Source organism: Lepidochelys olivacea (genome assembly GCF_965140295.1).
Source record: "Lepidochelys olivacea isolate rLepOli2 genome assembly, chromosome: 19".
Taxonomy (NCBI): Eukaryota; Metazoa; Chordata; order Testudines; family Cheloniidae; genus Lepidochelys; species Lepidochelys olivacea.
Window position 1 is genome coordinate 18,916,955 of NC_140429.1, and position 26,046 is coordinate 18,943,000.

The 26,046-nt window shown below is 57.5% G+C and overlaps 3 protein-coding genes across 6 annotated transcripts in view; 2 read left to right on the plus strand and 1 right to left on the minus strand.

The window, feature by feature from the left end:
- Window positions 1–1,128, plus strand: part of SMPDL3B (sphingomyelin phosphodiesterase acid like 3B) — a 44,185-nt gene extending 43,057 nt beyond the window's left edge. Inside the window, exon 8 of the mRNA XM_084609604.1 lies at window positions 573–1,128. Within this exon, the coding sequence (XP_084465730.1) occupies window positions 573–953 (381 nt within the window). The 3' untranslated portion in view covers window positions 954–1,128. The remainder of the gene's footprint in view (window positions 1–572) is intronic.
- A 1,820-nt stretch (window positions 1,129–2,948) lies between these two features.
- The window catches only part of XKR8 (XK related 8), a 117,629-nt gene continuing 94,531 nt past the window's right edge, over window positions 2,949–26,046 (plus strand). For 2 of the 3 annotated variants that reach the window (XR_014714531.1, XR_014714532.1), the window contains exons 1-3: window positions 2,949–3,383; window positions 5,764–5,954; window positions 7,529–9,066. Coding sequence is in view for 1 of the 3 variants with exons in the window: in XM_084652455.1 (XP_084508581.1) it covers window positions 3,067–3,383; window positions 5,764–5,954; window positions 7,529–8,220 (1,200 nt within the window). In the remaining 2 variants the exon portion in view is untranslated. Of the gene's footprint in view, window positions 3,384–5,763; window positions 5,955–7,528; window positions 9,134–26,046 lie in introns of those variants that run through there. The other variant, XM_084652455.1, reaches the window with a different exon arrangement.
- Window positions 18,970–26,046, minus strand: part of EYA3 (EYA transcriptional coactivator and phosphatase 3) — a 139,503-nt gene continuing 132,426 nt past the window's right edge. For both annotated transcript variants that reach the window (XM_084652449.1, XM_084652448.1), the window contains one exon: window positions 18,970–22,848. In XM_084652449.1, the coding sequence (XP_084508575.1) occupies window positions 22,768–22,848 (81 nt within the window). In that variant the 3' untranslated portion in view covers window positions 18,970–22,767. The remainder of the gene's footprint in view (window positions 22,849–26,046) is intronic.

Here is a 26,046-nt window from a genome sequence, read left to right on the forward strand (position 1 = left end):
GTCCCCCATCTCCTCCAGGAAGGGCTCATGCTTACAGTAACCCTGCATCCTCCCCCACGCCCCCCTGCAAAGCGCCACAAGCCTGATATTTCTGTGGTAAAAACAAACACCCCAAGCGCCCTGCCAGCCCTTCTCCATCCAGCATAAAGACGCAAAGTGGGGCACAAATCCAGTTGGTCAAACTCTTTTAAAGCTGACCCTTGCAGGATACTCAGGTTTGAGATACCTTTAACCTGGGCCCCATTAACAGCCCTTTGCACATGGCCTGTTACTTGATGGGATAAAGCCCCCAGCATGATGGCCGGGCCCCCAAGCAGAGCTAACATCCAGCCAGAACTGTCCTGCTGGAATTGGCCAGAGCTTGCCAGACGCCTGCTCACCGCTCCCCAGGCGGCTGGTGTCTCTTCCACGCTGGGTTTGGCGTGGGCGGAAGCGCCCCACACCAGCAGCAGTGACGGGGAGGCTGCTGAAGCCCAGCCCCATCGCAGCCCTGGCCGAATTGGTCGCTCCCAGTGTTGTTTCTGTGCTCGGTTGCCCCAACACTCCTCTTGGTCTCCTCTTTCTCGCTGCAGGAGGTAGTGACTTATTATTTAAACCTAACTCATGCTAACCTGGTGGCCCCAAGATGGGAGAGAGAGTACCGGCTGACTGAAGCCTTCCAGGTCCCTGACGGGTCAGCACGTTCCATGCACATGGTCCTGGAGAAGATATCGAAGGACAAGAACTACTTACAACAGTACTACCAGTTTAACTCAGTCAAGTATGACCTCACAGAGTGTGACGAAAGCTGCCAGACTGATCATGTCTGTGCTATCAGGGAAGTTGATTTTCTAAAATACGATGAATGCATTAAAGCCAGGAGCTTCACAGCTGTATCCTCTCTGCCAGCAAAACCCCTTTTATTCCTCTGCTCACTGCTGGGCCTCCTCCGCTTCCAGGGGCACCTCTGGTGACTCTGCCTAGGTGGAGCCCCAGCTCTGTGCAAACAGAGAATGCAGCACATACATCAACATCAGCAAATGCCTCAGGGGTTGGAATTTACTCCAGAAGAGGATGAAATCTGTTTTTATTCCAGGGGTTTTATGACATGACTTTGACCCCTTCTAATAAAGATTGTTGGGTTTGGAAGGGATGGTGTCCTGCCTGGTGCTTTCTAAGCAGGAATGTGGGCGAGGAAATTGCTGTTCACCCCACGAGTCCCATAATCTTTAACTCGACCTGCTAACAGGTGTGGAACTACACCCTGCCTCGTCACTAGGATTGTAGCCCAAGTGCAGAAATTTGAATTAGGAACATAATTCAACTTTTTCCACTAAGAGGGTGGTGAAACACTGGAATGCGTTACCTAGGGAGGTGGTAGAATCTCCTTCCTTAGAGGTTTTTAAGGTCAGGCTTGACAAAACCCTGGCTGGGATGATTTAACTGGGAATTGGTCCTGCTTCAAGCAGGGGGTTGGACTAGATGACCTTCTGGGGTCCCTTCCAACCCTGATATTCTATGATTCTAGGGGAGGAGCCGTGACTATGGTGTGGTGGGTTACCCCCCCTTCGGGGTGTAACCTGATGTACTGGGGTACCACTGAGCCCCCCCGCTCCACCAGCCTGGGCTCCCTCACTCTGTCCTGATGAGCCAGGCCCTCAAGCCTCCTCCAGCACACACACAGGTCGGGACACACCCAGCGGCAGGAAGACACAGACACTGAGATCAGCTCTGATGGGAAGACTCAGCTCAGGAATTGCCCAGCAATCAAGTGCACACCCCCCTCCGGAGTCTAAACCCAAAACTGTATTGTCTTGTGCTGCACAGAGAACTGTACAGCGTAAGATCATGAAATCTGCTCCCTCCGGCAATGTGGCGGAAGATATGCACAGCTTTTTGCCCCCCAGTTATGAATTCCACAAATTCAGTGACTTTCTTACGGAGTTCTGGGCTAGAAGCCCCGGACTCCCCTCTTCCAGTCCCCCCCAAGCAGATGGTCACGCTTCCAAAGCCCCAACCTCGGATACCCCCATTGCCCCTCCTCCTTGTCTTTGTCTCGCTTCCCAGGCAAAGAGTCATCTGGTCATCACCTGGTTGCAGCCCCCTCCTGGGTCTCAGGTTACAAAGGGCAGGGTGGGGGGACTCCAGAGGGTCTCAGCCGAAGTCACACACCTCTGTTCCCACCACCGAGGCCCGATGCGTCACACAGGAAAACTGGGGCATGCACAGTACTCATCCAAACCAGTAAGACTCACATAGACGCAGGTACACCAGAACAAGGGAAATTCCCAACTTCCTCACACCTTATTTCCAGTCTCTCTAGCTTCAACGTCCAGCCCTTGGACTGGGTTAAGCTTCCTCTGCTAGACCGAAGAGCCTCGGGAGACAGTCCGGTGGGGTTCAGGGGAGCACCCAGCCCGGGGAGGGGTTGTCACCACTTGGGCTCGAGGACCCAGCCGGGGCCACTCGCCCCGGCCGACGAGCGGGGCCGACTGCCTGTGTGGTTCGGCCGCGCTGCTCCGGCGGCTCTGAGCCCAGCTGTGCGGCTAGGGCCCCGCGCCGGCCTCCGTCAGCCTGGGTTACGCTCAGCACGGCGACCCCAACGCCCCCCAGGCCCCACCTTCCCCAGAGCCGCGGCCCGCACGGGCCAGGCCTCAGCGGGACCCTGGAGCCAAATAATGTGGGGGGCGGGGCCTGTCGGGGGGCGGAGCCCTGGGGGGCGGGGCTCGGGGGGCCTGGGGGGGTGTTGGAGGTCCGGGGGGCGGGGCCTGTCGGGGGGCTGGGCTGGGCTGGGCTGGGCTGGGGGGGGTCCCCAGGGGCCGGGGGGCAGCCCGGGGGGGAGGAGGGGTCCCCAGGGGCCGGGGGGCAGCCCGGGGGGGAGGAGGGGTCCCCAGGGGCCGGGGGGAGCCCGGGGGGGGAGGGGTCCTCAGGGGCAGGGGGGAGCCCGGGGGGGGGGGGATTAGCCAGCGCAGGGAGGGTCCCGGGAGGGTTTGGTGGGAGCCGGCCCCTCCGGCACGGGGCACAGCGGGCAGAGAGCAGGGCTGTGCAGGGCGAGCAGGGCGGCGACATCTGTGGCCCCTTTGTGCCATGGCAGGGTCAGGCCATGGCTCTGGTGGCCCCCCCGCCCCATCCCCTCGGTACCGGTACCTGGACCTGCTCTTCGCCCTGCTGGGCACTGCTGCCTTCTTGGTAGACCTGGTCGCTGATCTGTGGGTGGCCGCCAGCTACATGCAGGCTGGGCACTGTCTCTGGGGGGGGCTGGTGCTGGCGCTGCTGGGCCTCTCCTCCCTGGCCATGCAGTGCTTCAGCTGGGCCTGGTACCGGACGGACAACGTCGAACTGGAACTTCCCAGTGGCCGCTGCCTGGCTGCGCTGCACCTCCTCCAGCTAGGCTATCTCTACAGGTAAGGAGGCTGCCCAGTAACTCCCCCTCTGCTGAGATCTTGCAGCCCAGGGCCACCTGTCCTCACCCTGACCTCAGCTGGAGAGGGGTCCAGGAGGTCCCTGCAGGCCCTGCGGCTGAGCGTTATAATTTACAAATAAAAACTACACTACACTGCAGTCAGTAACCGAAGGGTTAAAATATCACAGAGTGGCTGTAATTATCCCCCTACCAGCTGTTACAAACCCAGGAAATTCAGGGTTAAGGTTCAACTGGAATCCAAAGAGCAGGGGTCTGGAAGTGCGCAGTCAAGGCCCCTGTATTCGTGCCGGGAACAGTGAGGCCCCTCAGTCATTCTTAGTGCACGGTCGGGTTGTGCTCCCGGGTCCCAGATGAAGCTGATTTTGAAAGACAATGTAATTTTTTTCATTTCCCCTCCTTGGTGCCCCTCCATTATACAAACAGTAACTTGCTGGCCAGGGACTCATTTGGTGGGCGGCAGGGCTTGGCTGGGGTGGGGCAGCTGCAGTAGGTGACCGCATGAGGAAACATCAGAACTGTGCAACTCCCTGGTGCTAACGCATACGAAACAGTGCGTGGTTTTGTCTTTGTTCCCAGCGTGCACAAGGAGGCCAGGTCTGCAGTAAGGCTTGGTCTACGCTGCCAACTTATACTGGTATAACGACGTCCCTCAGGGTATGGCTCTCCCGCGCCCGAGAGCGACCTCGCCCTCAGTGTGGCTAGTGCTGTCGAGGGAAGAGCCTCTCCTCTTGCCATAGTCACCGGCTCTGGGACAGGGGGCATTCCTGTGCCAGTGGGGAAAGCTCGCCTCGGTGTCTTCACCCTGCGCTGTTGCAGCACTTAGGTGTAGACAGGCCCATATGCTTCTGCTGGCGTAGCAGCGTCCGTCAGAGGTGGATTTGTTTGCAGCGTTGCTGTCCCGGCAAATCCCCGGGTAGAGACATGGCTGGAAGCGCGTCAGCCAGCATGGGTGACTTCGCTTGTGCAACGGGTCTCAGCAGAAGCTCTACCTCCAGGAGGGGGGTTTGCCCGTCCAGCAGCACCGGCGCAGTTGTATTAGCAAACCTTTTCTGCTGTTACGAGTGTGAGACACGCTCAGCTGCCTCAGGCCTCGCCCGCGCGGCCTCCGGTCTGGGGCTGGCTGCACGGCACAGCCCAGCGGCAAGCACGGAGAGCCGTGGGTCAGCTAACCTGGTTGTTGACGCTCTGCTGTTTTCTGGTGCAGAGGAGACCTAAGCTACTGCAGCTGCCTTGTCAGTTCCAGCCATTTCCCCTAAAACGTCCCACCTTTTCCACCTGGGTTTTCCCTGCTGGGAGTAGTAGCACCAGGAAGGCTAGTGTAGACAGGACTCAGAGGCCACCATCCCGTTGCCTAGACCTGCTTAGGTGTTCTGCTGGCAGCCCCCACGCACGCGTTGAGAAAAGGCTGATGCAGACAGCCTCAGTGCTGCGCCGGGCTCACGGGGGGCCTGTCCCTCTCCAGCACCGCCTCTGGAAGTGCCCCATGTTCTTCTCGGGGTGGAGGGTTTCATTCATTCTCTGCCCAGGGCACAGAAACAAACTGCTGAAGCTCCCAGGGTTTCCTGCACACTGGGGCTGTGTTTCAGGCTGCCACTGGAAGGTTCAGTATCTTGTGTGTAAAAAGCAATGTCATTTCCTGCATTTGAACCTATGGTTGTTAAAACTGGGCAGACTGTTTGCTGTTCACCACTTGAGCTGATTGCCCGGGGTTGTGCTTTGTTCAGCTCGGACAAGGAAAGTAAGTCACTTTCTCTTTTGGTTCTGGTCTGCTTCTAGTGGATTTCAGGTCAGTCTGTGGAGTGCTCCGTGCTGCAGTGTTTGGGTTGCAAATACTGCAGGGGAATGTTAAACTCAAACCAAAAGTCATTTTTACTGGAACTGGGGGAAAAATGACCCCCTGGATTTCTTTTTTTTTGATGGTGGATTATTAATACAGCCTAAACTTTGGGCGTAAAGTGACTTGACAGGTGAGTGGGAGATCTCAGCCTGTCAAACACAGCCCAAAGCGCCCAAATGAGTGACACTCTGAAGTTATTCATGCAGGAAATGTAACCTGATTTGGGACCCTGGTGTCAGCATACGCTCTGCATCATCCATATGATGAATGCTGACTGGTGACATAGATAGGTGTCCGTGAGAGAAGTCAGGGCAAGGCAGGTACTAGGGATTCACATGAGATCTCCCTTGATGTGAAGGGCATGAATGAGTGTCCCATTCACTTTGACCCGCACGGATTTAGAGCTGTCTTGAGGGCAGGCTGGCTCTGGAATCCCACGGACAGCCAGAGCTGTATTTGTGGCATAGAGGTGCTGCCCTGGTGTAGAGCAGCCTCTCATGGCAGGGCCGTGATGTCTGCGCAGGTGTCTCCGTGTGCTGAGAGCGGGCTGGCGAGCATGCAGGGTGGAGACTGCACAGGAGCGAGACTACGCTGTCTTCCTGTCCCACGACATCAGCATGCTGCGCCTCTTTGAGACCTTCCTGGAGGGCACCCCCCAGCTCACGCTTGTGCTCTCCATCGTTCTGCATACAAACAAGTTGGAGCCTTTCCAGGGTGAGTGGCACAGCTCCTGGGCGTGGTGGGGGCAGGGCACGGCACGGCACGGGGGATTCCTTATCACAGAGCCACCTGGTGAGGAGTGGGCGAGTGAGATAAGGGAACGATCCCCTGAGCTGCTTCAGCTCCGGCCTCTAAGGGATACGAGAGCTGGGCCTCGTTCTGGAGCCCGTCGGTCAGACTGGGGAGGTGCTGGTTCTCCCTGGTTGACCCCTCCTGCCCACAGTGTCTTGTGGTCCCAGCCCTGGGGGATTTCTCGCTAGCACATTAGCTCAGAGCTGGGGTTGGGCGTTGTGCAGTGCAGGGCTCCAGTTAGAGCTGCCCAGTGTAGCGGGGAGATGAATCCCTAGAGGCTCGGTGCCGTCTGAGTGCACTGGCTCTGCGCCCAGGACACCCTCTGGCCAGACTCTGCAGGGTTGGGATGCGGTATGCTGCAAGGAAGGGGGTTCCGGCTGCTGGGAGACCGGACCGTTGCCTAGTCGCAAGTGTTTCCCCTTTGTGCTGATGTGCCCATCTCAGACGCTGCAAAGCAGCTTGCTGAGAAGAGGGGAGGGGTTGGGATTTTGGTGCCCATGGGGAGGGATCCTCTCTGGGAGGTGGCAGAACACTCTGAACAAGGGGGGGCAAAAGCAAGGCCCTGCATTGAGCCCAGAGCTTGCTTCAGCCGGGAAAGGGATGTGTTGGGACCACAGAGCTGTGTGCTTATCCAGGTGCAGGCATGGCACTCCCTGCATCTGGGCACGTGGGGTGGGCACCGGGGCAGTGCCCTCGGAGATCGATTGGCTCTCAGAGCTTCCCAGTGGGACACAAAACTGGGCCAACCCTGAGCCCCCTGCTCAGCTGAGGGCCAGATGCTATTCCATTGTCTCCAGCGGGTCAGGATTACACCCCCCCCCCCCTTTAGTGCTTAGCTGCAGGGGGCGGCACAGACCAGGTTAATGGGAGGAGCTTGGTCCAGTCCCCCCCTCCAGGCTGGGCTGCCTCAGTCAGGAAGTAGCAGGGTGCCTCCGGCCTTAACCTCAGGCCCGGTCCTGTGGCTACACCCCACTCAGTCCTAAATGGCAATGGCTGAGTCACCTCCCAGCCCCACGGTGTCCCGCCTCCCCTGGCTGTTGGCATCCAGGCCAAGGAGGGCTTCCCCTGAGCCCTGCAGTTCTCCTCTGTTGCTGCCCCGTGGGGGTGGGGCACTCCCGTTCCAGGCATCTCACAGGGAGCAGGGCATGGAATAAGGGCTGGCCTGTGGCCAGGCACTTCCTAAGCATTTCTGGGGCTCCCTGAAGCAGGAAGTGGCATGTTTCAGCGCAGGCCTATGGGGTGAGTGAGCGAGGGAGGTGTGCAAGGGAACGTGAGAGCAGCTGTGACACAGAGCCCTCTGGCTGGGGGGCCCTTGAGAGCCGTGGGCTTTGTTCGTTGATCCAGGGTCTGGTTGCAGTGATGCCTCGTTGGGGTGAAGCCGGCACCTCTTCATGCCGGTCACTGGTGCCCAGGGCCTGAGCTGTTGCCTGATGCTCCATGCAGCTGCCCCCACTGCCTGTGGTCCCCGGTGATCCTTTCTCCCGCTGTTGTCATAGGGCTCGGGATTTTCACTGCCTCCCTATGCGTGGCGTGGTCGCTGCTGGATTATCACCAGTCCCTCCGCTGCTTCCTCTTGGACAAGCATGAGCTGGGCCCGCTCTCCTCCACCATCTACTTCCTGTGGAACTTCCTCCTCATCTGCCCCCGCGTCCTGGCAGTCGCGCTCTTCGCCACGCTCTTCCCGTGCTACGTCGGCCTGCACTTCCTGGGCATCTGGGCTGCAATGCTCCTCTGGGTCTGGCTGCAGGGCACTGACTTCATGGAGTGCCCCAGGTGGGAGTGGTTCTACAGGGCCACGGTGGCCGTGATTCTATATTTCTGCTGGTTCAACGTGTCCAAGGGGCAGACGCGGCAGCGCAGCACGATCTATCATGGCTTCATCCTGGTGGACAGCGTGCTCCTCGCTGGCTCCTGGCTCTGGCACAATGCCCCTCTGCATGAGCGCTCTTTTCTGCTCCCTGTGCTTCTCGCTGCCCTGGTCTGCTTCGTGCTCGGGCTGCTGCTGAGAATCGCCTACTACAAATGGTTCCACCCCACGCTGCAGGTCCAGTGCCAGGCAAGCTATGATGAAGTAGACACTGCAGAAGGACTAGCCGGTTTCCGAGCTGGCCCAGTGCCGGCCCCTGTGAACAGACGGATGTACCAGCTGTCCCAGAACCACTTCTTGGTCTCTTTGCAGGCCGGGTGAAACTGGGGGAATGGGGACCTGGACAACGTGCCTCTCTGAGCGCAGCTGTCCCTGCTCCAGGCAGAGGGATTTACACCTCAGGGATCTGTGCTGCGGGATCCCAGGCCGGACCTGGCTCCAGCCATCTCGGTGCCTGCAGTGTGTTCCCAGGGACTGGGCACCACACCTCTGGAATGGGCAGCTGTCGCAGGGAGAGGAGATTGGAGCGAGCTAGGCGGGCTGAGGGCACTGGCATGTAGGGCCCAACAGCTGGCATCCAGCACGGGCAGCTGTGAAGCCTGTTCTGGTCTGGCACTCTTCTAATGGGATAGGCACTGCAGCGAGTGTCATGGGAGAACCCACTGTAAGAGTGCTGGACGCATTAACCCTTTATCGTTGGGCCCCTGGCCCAGGATCCGCTCTATTACAGGAACTTCCCACTTGTTCCTGCTGGTTGCTGTGGCCTCCCGGCTTCTGCTCTGCACATTGCCCTGTTCAGCCCCATCCCCATTTCCCTGCCAGGCTCTCCACTGCTCTGTTTCAACAGAGTTCAATGGGAAACCGTGTGCTCTGTTCTTGGCAGGACCTGCCAGGTTTTCCATTTGTCTGGAATTTCTCTGCACCTGTGTTTTGTTGCTAATTTCAAAGCTTCCCTGTAGTAGTGGGTGACCCACGGCACCACACTGGGCGAGGCTTGGAGCCTCTAGGGATGACTTGGCCACTGCAGGGGGTGTTAGTTTGTTGACGTTTATAAAGGGAAGGGTATAAATATATGGTGTTATAATAATGTGCCTTCAACAGAGACCTAGTCTCTAGCTCCGCACTTTCAGGAGGGAACAGCAGCATGTTCCTGTTGGAGAGATGGGGGTAAGCATGTGAAGAATTCAGGGCGGTGGAGGGGAGGTGAATGGTGTGGAGGATTCAGGAGGGTGGGGGGGCAATGGTGTGGAGCGTTCGGGGGTGGGAGGGAACGGCGTGGAGCAGTGGTTTTCAAACGGCAGGTCGCGGCATGGAAGGCGCTGGGTCGCAGCGGCTCCAGTCAGCACCGCAGCCTGGGCAGTTAGAAGTCTGGTTGGCGGCGCTGCCCGGCTAAGGCAGGCTAGTCCCTGTCTGCTCTGACCCCGCGCTGCGCCCTGGAAGGGGCCAGCAGCAGGTCCTGCTCCGGGTGGGGTCGTCGGGCTCCGCACGCTGCCCCTGCCCTGAGCACCAGCTCCGCAGTCCCACTGCCCCAGCCCAGAGCCCCCTCCTACACCCCGAGCCCCGCAGCCCTCTGCCCCGGCCCAGAGCCCCCTCCTACACCCCGAGCCCCGCAGCCCTCTGCCCCGGCCCAGAGCCCCCTCCTACACCCCGAGCCCCGCAGCCCTCTGCCCCGGCCCAGAGCCCCCTCCTACACCCCGAGCCCTCTGCCCCGGCCCAGAGCCCCCTCCTACACCCCGAGCCCTCTGCCCCGGCCCAGAGCCCCCTCCTACACCCCGAGCCCTCTGCCCCGGCCCAGAGCCCCCTCGCACACCCCGAGCCCCGCAGCCCTCTGCCCCGGCCCAGAGCCCCCTCGCACACCCCGAGCCCCGCAGCCCTCTGCCCCGGCCCAGAGCCCCCTCCTACACCCCGAGCCCCGCAGCCCTCTGCCCCGGCCCAGAGCCCCCTCCTACACCCCGAGCCCCGCAGCCCTCTGCCCCGGCCCGGAGCCCCCTCCTACACCCCGAGCCCCGCAGCCCTCTGCCCCGGCCCAGAGCCCCCTCGCACACCCCGAGCCCCGCAGCCCTCTGCCCCGGCCCAGAGCCCCCTCCTACACCCCGAGCCCCGCAGCCCTCTGCCCCGGCCCGGAGCCCCCTCCTACACCCCGAGCCCTCTGCCCCGGCCCAGAGCCCCCTCGCACACCCCGAGCCCCGCAGCCCTCTGCCCCGGCCCAGAGCCCCCTCCTACACCCCGAGCCCCGCAGCCCTCTGCCCCGGCCCAGAGCCCCCTCGCACACCCCGAGCCCCGCAGCCCTCTGCCCCGGCCCGGAGCCCCCTCCTACACCCCGAGCCCCGCAGCCCTCTGCCCCGGCCCAGAGCCCCCTCGCACACCCCGAGCCCCGCAGCCCTCTGCCCCGGCCCAGAGCCCCCTCCTACACCCCGAGCCCTCTGCCCCGGCCCAGAGCCCCCTCCTACACCCCGAGCCCCGCAGCCCTCTGCCCCGGCCCAGAGCCCCCTCGCACACCCCGAGCCCCGCAGCCCTCTGCCCCGGCCCAGAGCCCCCTCCTACACCCCGAGCCCTCTGCCCCGGCCCAGAGCCCCCTCCTACACCCCGAGCCCTCTGCCCCGGCCCAGAGCCCCCTCCTACACCCCGAGCCCCGCAGCCCTCTGCCCCGGCCCAGAGCCCCCTCCTACACCCCGAGCCCCGCAGCCCTCTGCCCCGGCCCAGAGCCCCCTCCTACACCCCGAGCCCCGCAGCCCTCTGCCCCGGCCCAGAGCCCCCTCGCACACCCCGAGCCCCGCAGCCCTCTGCCCCGGCCCGGAGCCCCCTCCTACACCCCGAGCCCCGCAGCCCTCTGCCCCGGCCCAGAGCCCCCTCGCACACCCCGAGCCCCGCAGCCCTCTGCCCCGGCCCAGAGCCCCCTCCTACACCCCGAGCCCCGCAGCCCTCTGCCCCGGCCCAGAGCCCCCTCCTACACCCCGAGCCCTCTGCCCCGGCCCAGAGCCCCCTCCTACACCCCGAGCCCCGCAGCCCTCTGCCCCGGCCCAGAGCCCCCTCCTACACCCCGAGCCCCGCAGCCCTCTGCCCCGGCCCAGAGCCCCCTCCTACACCCCGAGCCCCGCAGCCCTCTGCCCCGGCCCAGAGCCCCCTCGCACACCCCGCAGCCCTCTGCCCCAGCCCAGAGCCCCCTCCTACACCCCGAGCCCCGCAGCCCTCTGCCCCGGCCCAGAGCCCCCTCGCACACCCCGAGCCCCGCAGCCCTCTGCCCCGGCCCAGAGCCCCCTCGCACACCCCGAGCCCCGCAGCCCTCTGCCCCGGCCCGGAGCCCCCTCCTACACCCTGAGCCCCGCAGCCCTCTGCCCCGGCCCAGAGCCCCCTCGCACACCCCGAGCCCCGCAGCCCTCTGCCCCGGCCCAGAGCCCCCTCCTACACCCCGAGCCCTCTGCCCCGGCCCAGAGCCCCCTCCTACACCCCGAGCCCCGCAGCCCTCTGCCCCGGCCCAGAGCCCCCTCCTACACCCCGAGCCCTCTGCCCCGGCCCAGAGCCCCCTCCTACACCCCGAGCCCTCTGCCCCGGCCCAGAGCCCCCTCCTACACCCCGAGCCCCGCAGCCCTCTGCCCCGGCCCAGAGCCCCCTCCTACACCCCGAGCCCCGCAGCCCTCTGCCCCGGCCCAGAGCCCCCTCCTACACCCCGAGCCCCGCAGCCCTCTGCCCCGGCCCAGAGCCCCCTCGCACACCCCGCAGCCCTCTGCCCCAGCCCAGAGCCCCCTCGCACACCCCGAGCCCCGCAGCCCTCTGCCCCGGCCCAGAGCCCCCTCGCACACCCCGCAGCCCTCTGCCCCAGCCCAGAGCCCCCTCGCACACCCCGAGCCCCGCAGCCCTCTGCCCCGGCCCAGAGCCCCCTCGCACACCCCGAGCCCCGCAGCCCTCTGCCCCGGCCCAGAGCCCCCTCCTACACCCCGAGCCCCGCAGCCCTCTGCCCCGGCCCAGAGCCCCCTCTTACACCCCGAGCCCCGCAGCCCTCTGCCCCGGCCCAGAGCCCCCTCGCACACCCCGAGCCCCGCAGCCCTCTGCCCCGGCCCAGAGCCCCCTCGCACACCCCGAGCCCCGCAGCCCTCTGCCCCGGCCCAGAGCCCCCTCGCACACCCCGAGCCCCGCAGCCCTCTGCCCCGGCCCAGAGCCCCCTCCTACACCCCGAGCCCCGCAGCCCTCTGCCCCGGCCCAGAGCCCCCTCCTACACCCCGAGCCCCGCAGCCCTCTGCCCCGGCCCAGAGCCCCCTCCTACACCCCGAGCCCCGCAGCCCTCTGCCCCGGCCCAGAGCCCCCTCGTACACCCCGAGCCCCGCAGCCCTCTGCCCCGGCCCAGAGCCCCCTCCTACACCCCGAGCCCTCTGCCCCGGCCCAGAGCCCCCTCGCACACCCCGAGCCCCGCAGCCCTCTGCCCCGGCCCAGAGCCCCCTCGCACACCCCGAGCCCCGCAGCCCTCTGCCCCGGCCCAGAGCCCCCTCCTACACCCCGAGCCCCGCAGCCCTCTGCCCCGGCCCGGAGCCCCCTCCTACACCCCGAGCCCCGCAGCCCTCTGCCCCGGCCCGGAGCCCCCTCGCACACCCCGAGCCCCGCAGCCCTCTGCCCCGGCCCGGAGCCCCCTCCTACACCCCGAGCCCCGCAGCCCTCTGCCCTGGCCCAGAGCCCCCTCGCACACCCCGAGCCCCGCAGCCCTCTGCCCCGGCCCAGAGCCCCCTCCTACACCCCGAGCCCCGCAGCCCTCTGCCCCGGCCCAGAGCCCCCTCCTACACCCCGAGCCCCGCAGCCCTCTGCCCCGGCCCAGAGCCCCCTCCTACACCCCGAGCCCCGCAGCCCTCTGCCCTGGCCCAGAGCCCCCTCCTACACCCCGAGCCCCGCAGCCCTCTGCCCCGGCCCAGAGCCCCCTCCTACACCCCGAGCCCCGCAGCCCTCTGCCCCAGCCCAGAGCCCCCTCGCACACCCCGCAGCCCTCTGCCCCAGCCCAGAGCCCCCTCGCACACCCCGAGCCCCGCAGCCCTCTGCCCCGGCCCGGAGCCCCCTCGCACACCCCGAGCCCCGCAGCCCTCTGCCCCGGCCCAGAGCCCCCTCGCACACCCCGAGCCCCGCAGCCCTCTGCCCCGGCCCGGAGCCCCCTCGCACACCCCGAGCCCCGCAGCCCTCTGCCCCGGCCCGGAGCCCCCTCGCACACCCCGAGCCCCGCAGCCCTCTGCCCCGGCCCGGAGCCCCCTCGCACACCCCGAGCCCCGCAGCCCTCTGCCCCGGCCCGGAGCCCCCTCGCACACCCCGAGCCCCGCAGCCCTCTGCCCCGGCCCGGAGCCCCCTCGCACACCCCGAGCCCCGCAGCCCTCTGCCCCGGCCCGGAGCCCCCTCGCACACCCTGAGCCCCGCAGCCCTCTCAGAGCCCTCTCCCACACCCTGAACTCCGCAGCCCTCTGCCCCAGCTCTGCTGGGTCATGGGCAACAACAATTTCCTTCAGCTGGGTCTCCAGAAAAAAAGTTTGAGAACCACTGGTGTGGAGAATGGTGGGGTGGGGGGAGGGGAATGGCTTGGAGAATTCGGGGGATGGGGGGTGAATGCTCTGAGCTGAGTAAACCTTTTGCTCTTTTTCAAAACAAAGTTAAAATGTTGAAGTTTTTCCAGTGTTGGTTCTTTGTTGCAAAGATAATTGGTGTGTTCCTGCATGAATCCCAGCCCCGATCGTGGCCCCTTTCCCCCCCCAGCCCTCTGCCCTGGCCCTTTGCTCACCCTCTGCTGACCCTCTGCTCATCTTGGTGGGGTAGTGAGGAGTTGCTTTCCCAGCATTAGGAAATAGCTGCTGGAAGTCAAGAGCTTGGTGTGGGAGTTGTCACGCTTGGTTCCTGCAGGGACCCACACACTGGCTGTGGTTGGCCCTGGTGGGAGCGGGGCTGCTGATTGATTGCAGTTTCCAGTGTGGTGTAGCTAAGTTGCTTAGTTTCCAGTTTGTGGGAAGCATCTGAGCCTGGCCTCCTGCCATTTCTTGGCCTGGCTCTTGGGGCTTTAGGCACTTTCCAAGGTGCCCAGCTGGAGAGGTGTGTTTCCGTGTAACAGTCCTAAAGCTGCCCCAGCTGGGCAGGAGAGGGGCTGAGGTTTGTGGCGGGCGAGTATCAGCCCTGGCACTGGGTTTGGCTGGATGGCCAGCTCTGCAGGACCCTGGTCCTCAGTCCACCCCCTCCCTTCCCTCCAGCACCAGGGCAGGAGTCTGGGAGCATGCAGGCCTTGCCTAAGGTCAGGAGCTGCACTGGTTGATTCAGCTTCCAAGATGCTCCAAAATCCCATCACAACTGGCTGCTCTTGGCTTAGCATCAGTCACTCCCTTCCCACTGATGCTGGACTGCTGAGAGCCAGTTAGGTATTGCAGGGGTTAAAGGTGGCAGCTTCAGGAGGCCCAGGCCTGCCTGTGAGAGACAAGAACCCTCCAGCTGCACAGGAAGGGTGTATCCAAGCCTGGCAGGGCCAAGGGGCCCAGCTCTCGCTGACGGGCCCTTCCCATCTTTGTTTCCATGAGCGCCCAGTGTCCTTTAAGAGGGGATTGGGGATGGGCCATGTTCCAGTATTGGCCAGGGTTAGCAAGGCCCTGCAGACACCTCCTCCTGACCTCTCTGAATTTATTGTTAGAAGTTCTCAGCAGAAAGTGTCGGCACTGGGTGGAGTACCCAGCAGCTTGGTAAAGCCCAACTGCACAGGCCCTTGTGTAATTTTCAGAACAAAATAATGGCCCCCCCTCCCCCCCAGGCACCAATAAATCTGCTGCAGGGCACCTTCCCATCGGGGCCACGCTGCTGTGTGACTGGAGCTGCTCTTAGTGTGCTCAGAGCCGAGCTGACAGCCGCCCTACGTGGTCTTCAAGCACAGTCTGTTAGACGAATGGCCACTAGGCCAGGCCTAGCGCAGGCCAACACAGGACTGGGCTGGGCCAGGCCACCACTGGGCTTCTTCTGTTTGTACAGCACCAATCGTGATAAAAAGGATTGGGCCCATAATGCTTTGTGCTCCCCAAGCACCCTGGAACACCAGCCAGAATCCAGTAGTGCAGACCCAGGGCTGGCCTGTAAATGCAGACTGGGATCAGGCCCTATGGAAACCTGGCTTCCACAGTGAGGCCATTCACAAGGGAAACGAGTTGCAGTTTCAGGGTGAGGGGACAGTTGTCCTTATCACATCTCACGGGCTGCCGGCTTTGTGTCAGGGCTGTTCTGCACTGAACTTCAGCTTGAAACATCCTTCCCATTGCGGATTTAACAGGCTGCATAGAGCAGCTCCCAGCAGGATTAGATGCCTTAGAGACTTGGGCTCCTGAACAAGACAGGTGAGCAGGTCCCTGGGGCATGCATCAGCAAGCTGGGAGGGACCCCACATGTGGAGATGGCAGGGTCCCCCAGGGCCATTCCCACACAGCCCGCAGGGAAGGAGAATGCAGTCCCAGCAATTTAGGTGATGGGCCAGGAGCATCAGCGTGTGGGGCTCTGCCTGGCCTCAGCCCATTGGGGAGAGCCCACTGCTGGTGAGTCGGGAAGAGGAATGACAGCTCTGGACTCTGGGGAGGATGTAGGAGGTGACTGAGTGAGGGAGGGAGTGGTAGGGGAGACCAGGACCTGTCCAGATGTAGTTTAAGGTAACTCCAGCAGAAGGCAGCAGGTGATTTCTCTGCGCCAGCTCTAAGAAAGATACAGCCAACAAACCACTGTTTAGTACCATCTCCCTTGGGCACCAGCCATTCAGTGGCCAGGGCCTCTGCCCTAAACAAGATGCTCCAGGCCTAGCCAGAGCCAAACTCTTTCTGCCCTCTAGCCCTTTCCTCCCAGCCAGGCCTGTGCTGGGGCCAGGGTGGCTCTAGTTCCTGACCCCCCACAGGAGCAGAGAGGATACGTTCTAGGATCTGACTGGGGCCCTGGCTCCTACACCCCTCATGCTCTGCCTAATGTCTCTGCTGTGGTCCCTGCATGTTCATCAAGGCCTTCCCCATCCCTGGGATGGAACCTGGGGCAAGGCCCAGAGCTCAGGAACAGCAGCAGAGATGGGACCCTCTCGCTGCTGGAGGGCTTTCCAGCCAGCTGCGAAAGGTCAGCACCAGCTGAAACAATGGGGTGGGAGGGAGCTGGGGGCCAGGATGGTCGACTTATCAGTGCCACCTGCCCCTTATGCCCAAGCACTACAGGATAACCCTGAGCGCCCACCCCTAGTAGCCACCCACCTGGTGACACGGGGGACGGTTGGAAATCAGATCAAAAGCTTTCCCAACAGCCTCAACCCTATCCCCACCCCTGCCAATCTCACACCACCCCAAGAGGTGGGGCATAGAGCTGCGGGCCTACACATGAGATGTGCCTTGTGAGGCAAAGGGAGGGAACCCTTTCCCCCACATGGCCCATACGGGTGAAACATCCCCTCCACCTGGGGGGACTTTCCCCACCCACCCTGCATGGCCCATGGTATTTCCACACCATCCTTCAGGCCCACGTGTGGGAGAGGAGTGGAGGCATTGCCCTGTTATTCACAGGAGAGATGGGGTGCTGCCTTTGGCTGTGGAGTAATTTGTTTCCTCACCTCCTGTGAGAATGGCTGAGAGTTGCTAAAGCCCTAGAAGGTGGGCAAGAGTCAGGCAGACACACAGAAGGGGTTTTTCCCCAGGCAGCGCTCAAGAGGGCTGGAGCATCTTGTGTCACTGCCAGGTAGCTGCAGCCCAAAGCACATGACTGGGAAAACATCATGAACTGACAGACTAGGCCCCCCCCAGCTGGGGATGTGGCACCCTTTTCAGGGGGGTAACTGCACACTAGACTGGGACGAGTACTGCTCCCAGCTGGCCTGTGCAAAGCAGGGTGGATTGATTTAAGTTATTGATTTTAGTCAACTTCTCCATTTGTACTTCTGCACCTTCCTTTAGAAAATGACTGTCTCATTAAGTGAGATGAACATGTTGATTTACAACCACATAGAGCCTTGACACGAGATTTTGAACACTTTTGCTACCTCGGAGAGTTCACTACAACAATATACATTTATGTAAGCAATATACAGCTTAATATTTTCAGATTCTTAACTGTACATTTTTAGTAGATTAGAAAATGGTGAATGATATATTGCTATTTACTAGATAACTTTTTGCTCATTAGGATGGTAACTGGAATTTAAACAAACAAAACAATAAAATTTATTTTTATTAAACAAAGCTACCTTAAAAGTTATGTTTTGATAAGACATGTATGTAAAACACGTTTCACATTTATAACAATGATTTATCAGAGAGAGGGGATTAACTGTGGTCAGTGAATTAAACTGATTATTTCAGATGTTCTGATAATTAGTCTAAAACTTTGCCGCCTTTGGAATTTACATGGAAAGCAGGTCAAGTTATTTTCAATAAAGAAAGCATGTTATAAACAGGTGCAAGAGAACCAGACAGAGTAAAGCAAAAAGGCCATTCTGATATAATCCAGAACCTGTTGAAATTATGCTAGTTAAAAACAGATTATGGGGCCAGAAGTTAATGTACCAAAATTGGTGTGCCTTGCATCTTTTCGGTGCATTGTTTACATTCAGCACTTGTTCCTTTTTTATCCAGAGGTACAGGAATCTCTCGAAAATATTCCAATAGGGTCTTTTTTATGACCTGCAGCCATGGTGGATATTTCCCTGCCGTTTCCAGGTGTTGAAATTAGCACTAAGGCTGCACTCTGAAGAACGCTGTCCCTTCTTCCCAGTGCCGTTTTGATACTGGTGTTGCTCCTTTCCGGTTGCACAATCTGCTCCTTCTCCCCCTTACATAACTTCCCTGCCTCCCCCCCCCCCCCCAGAAAAAGAAGAACTAACAGCAATCCAAGACTTCTGCTTGTGTAACTCACAGGCCTGTTGCACTGCAGTATTGTACTTGTTTAGAGACAGAGAGGGAGGCAGTTCAAAAGTTAGTGGATGTCTGTGCACACATGCAAGGGGACAGAGCAAGGCCATTTACTGGAACTGCCCAGCCCCAGCCAGAAGCAAGGGCTGGGAGTTAGGGCAGATCACTTTTTTCATGAGCTCGAGAATAAGTTTCCATGGCAGGTGGAGTCATAAATATTCATAATTTGAGAACTGAGGCCATCAGGGCTCATGTAGGGACAAGCTATAAAATAGGAGTATGAGACCCCCACCCCGAGGTGGGCTCAATGGATGATCCTGACGAGATACATGATGGTGTCTCCTAGCGTCAGAGGCCGGGTCCCAGTGCCTGTGATGACAGTCTTTTGCACCCAATAGCACATCCCCAGGTCCCCCACAGGATGAAACCATTAACGTGGCTCCCGATCGTGCCATTTTTATAAAGCTTAGCCTCAGAAGTTAGAAAGAATCAGAGGGAAACATCTTTCTATAGAAAAACAGCTTTTAACCCAAAGGTTTTGCTAGAGGCTCATGGATTCAGCAGTTATTTTTTATTTAAATGTTTAAGAGATTATAATAAGTTTTGGCCATAACAGATCTTGTATTAAATTCAGATTTAGTTTTAAACAGGTTTATTTTTAAAAATAAAAACTTATAATTTAAACAACACAATCAAAAAACTTCCATGCAAGTCACAGAACTGATCAATGTTTCTCCCCACGGTGCAGCATGAGCTTGTGGTTCTCCGTCCAGCCCACGCAGCAAGCACAAACTACCCCATGTTGGCAGCCACAGCACAGAGGCAAAAGTCTGGCATGAGCCATGAAGAGCATGCTCCTCATTCGCCCTGAGAGATGGCCCTTCCAGGAGAGGGTTCAGAATTTTCCCCTGCCCATAATCAGCTGCAGGGCTGTCGCACTGAATTTTAAAGCCAGCAAGTGGCTTTAGTGCCATTTACACTAAACGTAAGAACGGCCAGGCTGGGTCAGACCAAAGGTCCATCTACCCAGTGTCCTGTCGTCCGACAGTGGCCAATGCCAGGTGCCCCAGAGGGAATGAACAGAACAGATAATGATCAAGTGATCCATTCCCAGCTTCTGGCAAATAGAGGCTAGGGACACCATCCGTGCCAGGGCACAATTGCTGCTGGGCGGAGATGTGACAGGTTTTCAGAGAACAGACCATAGCAATTATTACAGAAAATAGACTTTATTTTTCCAGTTTATAGGACAGTTCCCATCACACAGAACATGACTGGTCACGGAATCCACAGCCATTAATGCCCTCAGTCATATACATACACTGCAACCAACACCTAGTTCTGTGTAAGGCATCTGGCGGGTCCAGGGGGAACCACCTGCTTGCTAATATACTCGAGTACAAAGGGGTAATGCAGCCCTGCCAGGGCACTGGGAACCAGTAAGCATCAACAGGCTGGTTTCTAAAGTAACAGGGCTACAGCAAAGCTGAGGACACAGACTTTACCGACTCCGCCAGGAGGGCATAGGAATGCTCAGAGGGAGCATTTTAGGGCTGTGCAGCTTTTCCAGCTTTAGAATTTGACAAGTTGCTGGTTAAATTACAATCAAATTGAAAATAATCAAAAAGCAACAAAGCAGCAGGCAGCAGAAATGGTTTTCAAACAATCCTCTTCTGAAGAGAATCCCACGCCTGCCAACTCATTAGAGAAGGGACAAGTCTCACAAATGCAGCCAGCCGAGGAAAGAATAAAACAGCCAGGTTAACCTTTATTAATGTAACACAGAAATGTACCGACAACCTCCTGGTAGAAAAGTATTTTACATATGTTGGAGGGGACATCGTATAAATATCGCTAGGAAAGGTCAATGGCTGCAATAGTTTCACACTCAGCCTAAATTTTGCTGAGGTCTTAAAGGTTCCTTAAAATAATCTGAAGTAAACAAACACAAAGCAAAGCCTGCCAGCTATCTGACTGCTCAGCACCTTGGCTTTTACACTCACTGCAAGCACCGGAGCGTCCCCCCAAGGCAGAGCTCCCCTGCAGTTCTACATTGTACAGTGACTGAAGGGGGGGAGGGGGGTCCCGAGGTTAAGGCACAGATTTCAAATCCCAAATTAAGCTCACTGAAGCATGAGAGACGTGTTCCAAACAGGCTCAGTTTCACAGGACAAAGTGCCTCAAGCATGTTTACAAAAGAGCTTCTGGCTAGTGACCCTCACCAGCAAGAGATGCTTCTGGAAACCAGAACGGATTCTCCTTTGATCATCCAAAGTAGACTTTCTCATCTTCAGACGCACGCAGCATCTGTGTCTTTGGAAACTGCATTTTCACGTGGTTACTTTCCTGCTGGCTGCTCCCCACTCTCAGTGGTTAATGTAGTAGCTAACCCTTCTATGGGCTTTATTTTACAAATAGGTGCTTTAAGGAGCTGAGAACAAGGCAACTCCAGTACTTCCTGTCACATATAGGACATCCCTCGCTGCACTCCTCTAGCGTCTCCAAACACACGGGCACCTCCATATACAGTGCATGCCTTCCCTGCCCCACGTCCTCCTCCCCCAGCACACAACATGTTAGGGAGAGCAGAGACAATGGGGTCTCCTCCCAATGCCAGTGTGTAAACCTCACTGGGGTAATGGCAGCAACATGAGCGAGACACACTGCTGTGTCTGAACACTACATGACCAGGCAGCCTCCCTCCAGCCACCAATGCAGGGAACAGAGCAGCAGTTACAAATACAGATGTAGTTCCAGACATTAGGACAATTCCCATATAATGAGCCATTAAGTAACTACTCACTGTTGAAACTGGCATCACAGATTCTCTACCAGGGAAGTTGCTTCCCAGACTGAATGGTTTCTATGTACATGCCACTAAACACATGGAAGAAGTTTCTTGGGGAGTCAGCTACAAATGCACCCAGCTCTGGAGTATATCAGTTTAAGGTCAGAGTGCAAAACTAGTGGCTAGTGAGTGGATAGAACAAGAAAGGCAGGCTCCTAGTGCCAGGGCTCCCTTTGGCCGTCGGGAGGAGACGACATTCCTTATTTGTTGTTTTATCAAGGAGGTCAAAGATATAAATACACCTGAAATCCAGAGACCCCTATGCTTCCCCAGTTCTCACCACTCCGGCTCTGCCTAGATTAGCAAACCCATCCAGCTGTCCCAAGGTTCAGAGCTGACAGTGCTTCGAACAGTGGCAGCAGCCAGCAGGCTCCAGCACTGCCTACACCCATGCAGCTGAGCTGATGCTAGCCATAACGCCAAATTCTCAGACTGTCTCTGGCACAGACAGGGCTCACTGCCAGTGGATTTCCTTAGAAATGCATGAGCTTGCTGCGATGGGGGAGTAGGTCAGGCACTTTGGTAGCTGTGGCCAAAATATGCAGCAGCTCAATGTCCCTCTCAGTGTGTAGCTCTTTGGAGTGAAGTGCTGAGCTTCCCAGACCATCCCCTCTACAGGTTCCAGATCACAGATCAAGGGCTGTCTCGGGAGCTCAGGATGTCTAAAGATGGGATCCTTCGGGTACATCAAACCTTTCGTAACCCAGCTGAGCACGAACAGCAGAGAGGACGTGCTGCTGCTGGACATGAGAGGCTCCTACACTGTACACAGGAACCTCCCAGTCGACATGTTCAGGTGCTACCATGGCACATGCTTAGGAAAGAGGCAGAAGCGTTTCACATGGGATGGGGAGAGCTATGCACAACAAAGCCCTGCAGCTAACACTGGAACTGCCCTCTGGCAATCTCCAAGGTCTAACACATGGCCAGTACCGAGCAGGGTGGTGCTAAGATACAGGTCTTCTCACTGGGAGCTGCTGTCACTTACGCCCTAGCAGAAAGGCCAATGTAGCTACAATCCATGTCTGGGTGCAGTGGGGGAGGGGGTTGGTGTCTCCACTCATTGCTAGTGGCTCTGGGTCTCAGTTGTCCTAGAAAACAGAATTCCACTGACAAAGGGATTTTTGTTGGGTGTAACGGGGTCTGTAGTGTAGTGGGAAGAGGAATCCAAGCAACTGAACCTGATTCTGCCAACAGGAACTTACTGGACCCAGACAGAACTGGGAGAAACAGCCCAGAAAGCTCATTGACATTTCCTTTCCTAATATAATTTATGAGGATAATTGTGCCTCAAATCACTGGTGGCCAAGTGAAGAACCTCCCATCACATCAGCAGTGCTGAATGAAATACAGCACATGTTCCTATAGTGCCCATCACTCTGTAGTCCAGATCACTGGCCATTGGCGAGGCTAGAATTTGGTAATTCTTAGCTGGGAGATAGGGCCCAGAGGAAGGGGTCTGTGGTGACTGAATAGAGATGCAAGCGTTCACTAGGAAAGCAGACCTTTTCCTATAGGGGGAACTACAAGTCCTGGATACATGCCCTTCTTCCTCGTTACTACGCAGTGAAGCTGTCTTGGAACAAAATCTAAAGAAATGGCACTAAATTAACTTCTCTGAACAGATGGGGCGGGGCTCATTTTCACAGTGACAGAGGTATTTTTGACATTTTCATTAATATTTCAAAATTAACAGACTTTTTGGCCTTGCAAGACGGGAAAAATTCAACCCTGCCCCAGATGCTGGACTCTTTTCTATAAAAATAATGTCTATACATTCACTGTGGGTTCTATAACTAAGTTGGTTAGAATAGGAGAGGGATCTTACAAAATCTGTTGCTATTATATTACCACAAGGATAAGCACAGTGAATCTCTGGCGATTACCAGCTAGAGCTCCTTAGCCCCAGTCATTCCCTTCTTTAGAAAACAGAGAACAATTAAAGACTGCAGCTATACTGTGTCTGCTGCTTTGGGTAAACCCCTTTGTACCTGGCAGTACCCGTGCTCCTGAGGAAGTGACCGGATGTCACCTCCTACTGTACAGTTTGCATTAGCTACATTTCTTCATCAAGGTGAAAAGAAAGCTCCCAGACAGACAAGATTTCTGCCCCTCCTGGAGAGGGGCTTGAAAGGAGCTACATTTGCTCCTCTCAGCTTCTTACAGGAAGTCTAACTCGAGGGCCTGGTGAAGGGACACAAGGTCTGCATGGTTCGTGATCCTCCAGAAGGGCATGTTGTGCTGCAACAGAGAGTTACAAAAACACGGTTACAGAACGGCTATCCATCTCCACATAGTCACATCAAAGTGCATAGGTCGAGTTTGACAATGCAGTCCCAAAGCTGACAGGCCCTAGCATACACTGGGCCACCAGGATTCCGCTGGCCTGTTCATGCCTGTGCTACCCACACCTCTATGTTCAGGATGAACAAGGCTGCAGTCAGCTGAATTACAGAAGGTGCTGACCTCAGGCTGCTGCTCTCAGAGGACAGTTCGCTGCCTAGTTTACAGGAGGAGCATGCTTAGATGAGAAAGCAGCCGCATGGCACATGCATGAGAGTCAAGTCTGCATAAAGACTGTACAGACAGTGACTTAGTGCACTTGGCAGTTAGCAGGATTGGATTGAACAACCCTGAACAGCTTGCTTAACCAAACTGTCAATACCCACTGTTAGTCTAATTTATAAAACTGAGAGGGGATAACCAGGAGCAATCTAGTGATCTAACGACTGTTAGGAATGGAGTCCTCACTCGTTTCAGAGACCTTGCACCTCACCAATCAATGTAATACGGTAACATTCTCTGCGATTATCTAATGAGGATGGTATTGTACTAACAGGCTATGAATGCAAGTTAAATGCAACCAAAAAAGGAAGCACCCAAGGGAGACATTAAGGCTGAGAAATCAAGCCCTCAAGAGTCAAGTAATTCTCCAAATTAAAGGATCTCCCACCATGTTAACTCTGTCAGGCTCCACATCATCCTGTACGTACACCCACTGTTAAACAGCATGCCTTGGGGGAGAGGAAAGTAGGGTTACAGTCCCCCCAGCAACTGTGGTTCTTTGAGATGATGTGGTCAGCGTGGATCCCACGGTAGGTTTGCATGCACCGCTGGTGTCAGATTGGGGTCTTTTGAGAAGCATCCATCGAGGCTGTGCATGTGCCCCATGCCTCCTCATGCTCCCATACGAGGGCATAAAAGGAAGGACAGCCATGACCCTCCTTCAGTTCCCTCGTAATTCTCCCTGGATAGCGGGATGAGGAGTCTTGGCTGTATCAGTCAAACAGGAATTGAATTGAAGCACTGCTGTCCCGAACCTGTGAAATGTTTCACAGAGGTCAGTGGGTTGCTCCACGTGGCTGCCCTACAATGGTCAGTGCAGTTCTGCAGCAGGCCAGAGATGTTGCCAATTCCTGCTGGAGCGAGCCTTGATGTTTGGAGGGGCAGACGCAGCAGCCAACCGATAGCAAGTGGAAACGCACTGTGTGCTCTCCGTCGAGATTTGCAGGAAGGAGATGGCTTGGCCTTTCAACACATCACATGTGGCCACGAAGAGGCAGGGAGGAGGTCTGAGAGGCTTAGCCTTGTTGATGTAACAAAGCAGGCTCTTGGAACAGTCAGAGTATGAAGCTTCGGGAAGAGGACTGGTAATGATAGAGACTGGTTCAGGTGGAGTTCTGAACTCAGGGTGATTTCATCACCACTGCTCCCTGTCGAAGAAGGTACATGGCAGTCCAGCCATGAGAGCTTGTGCTTCAGCGACTCTGTGCTGATGTGATGGCCATGAGAAAGGCAGTCTCAATGGTGAGATGGCACAGTGAGCATTCTGCTAATTATTCTCAGGGGGGCTCCATGAAATATAGGAGAACCACATGAACCTTCCATGTGAGAGTAGAGTCTCTTACTGGAGGCAGGTCTGGAGAAGGCCCTTGAGAAATCTTGACTCTGTCTGGTGTGAAAAAACAGAGTGTAACTGCGTTGGAGTGTGGCACACTGATACTACTGCCAGATGGCCTTTAAGGGAGCTAAGGCCTAGTCCTTCCTGCTTCAAGGACCAGTATGTAGTCCAGAATTTTTGGTATCAGGGCCTTAGCTGGGTTTACATCATTTTGAGTTGTCTACATGGAAAATCTTTTCCACTTCGAGGAGCAAGTCTTCCCACAGGAGGGTTTCTGACTCTGCAGAAGGGTCTCCTGGACCTGCAGGGAGCAGTCTCCATCAGTCCTGTTGAACCTTCCAACATCCAGGCCATCAGATGCAGCAACTACAGGTCCAGGTGCAATACCAGCCCCTGGTTCTGCAACTGCATGTCCAGGTAGGTGGAAAGGTGTATTAATGGAGATGTCTGCAGGAGACCTGACAGCCAAACTTGCCTCAGCCAGGAAGAGGCTATCATTATGACCATAGCTTGGTCCCATCTGATCTTGGATATGATCCTGGGGATCGACAGAAAGGGAAGTAGTCCTTGAGACCACTGAAGAAGAAAGGTGTCTGTAAGCGAGCGGGACTAAAACCTCCCATGGAGCAGAAGTCCTTGCATGTGGCATTGTTCACCATGCAAACCGGCCTATGGTGGGAATAGCCCACCAGCAAAACACTGGATCTAGGGATGGATTTCCACAGTGACCACTTGTGGTTGGTTGCCACGTTCCTGCTCAGGAAGGTGCTAGGTTGTTGCTAACGCCTGTTCAGTGCAGAGCTAGTGGAGTCACTGTGCGTCAGTGGCACCATTTCCAGAACACAATCGCCTCCAGGCAGGAAGGAGATGATTGAGTACCTCCCTGCCTGTTCATGTAGTGCATCACCAGAGTGTTGTCCATAAGGATCTGCACTGTGGCATTCCAGAGGGCAGATAAGAATGCTATGGAAGCCAGCCTGATGGCTCTTAGTTCCAAGACATTCACATGGAGTTTTAGATCATCCTGAAGCCAGAAAGCTTGCATCTGCAGGTGGTTCAGGTGGACACTCCAGCCTGTGACCAGCATCATCATCAGGGAGGGGATTAAAAAAGGTACCCCTTTTCTTATGTACAGTGGGTCTAGCCACCATTCGAGGTACCACAGGACATGGGGTAGGTCTGAGACTTATTTGGTCATAAGGTGCCTAGATGGGGAATAGACTGTCCTCAGCCAGTGCTGCAGGAGGCTCAGGTGAAGTCTGGTAAGTGGTGTCACATATGTGAGCCCAGACTTAAGGCCAAGGGTCTCAGACATGGACACACTGTGGTTGTTGGCCTTGTCTGTGGGTCACACACTACAACTGCAGGGACTGGAACTTGTCCTCAGTTTGGCAAAAGCTTTCCTCAAAGGAGTTGAGCAGAGCTCCTTTGAACTCTAACATCTGTGCTGGTACAAAAGACAACATCTCATGGTTTACCAGGAGTCCCAAGTGGGAGAACGGAGCGAGGATATGAGCGGCTTTGATCTCCCCTTCGGA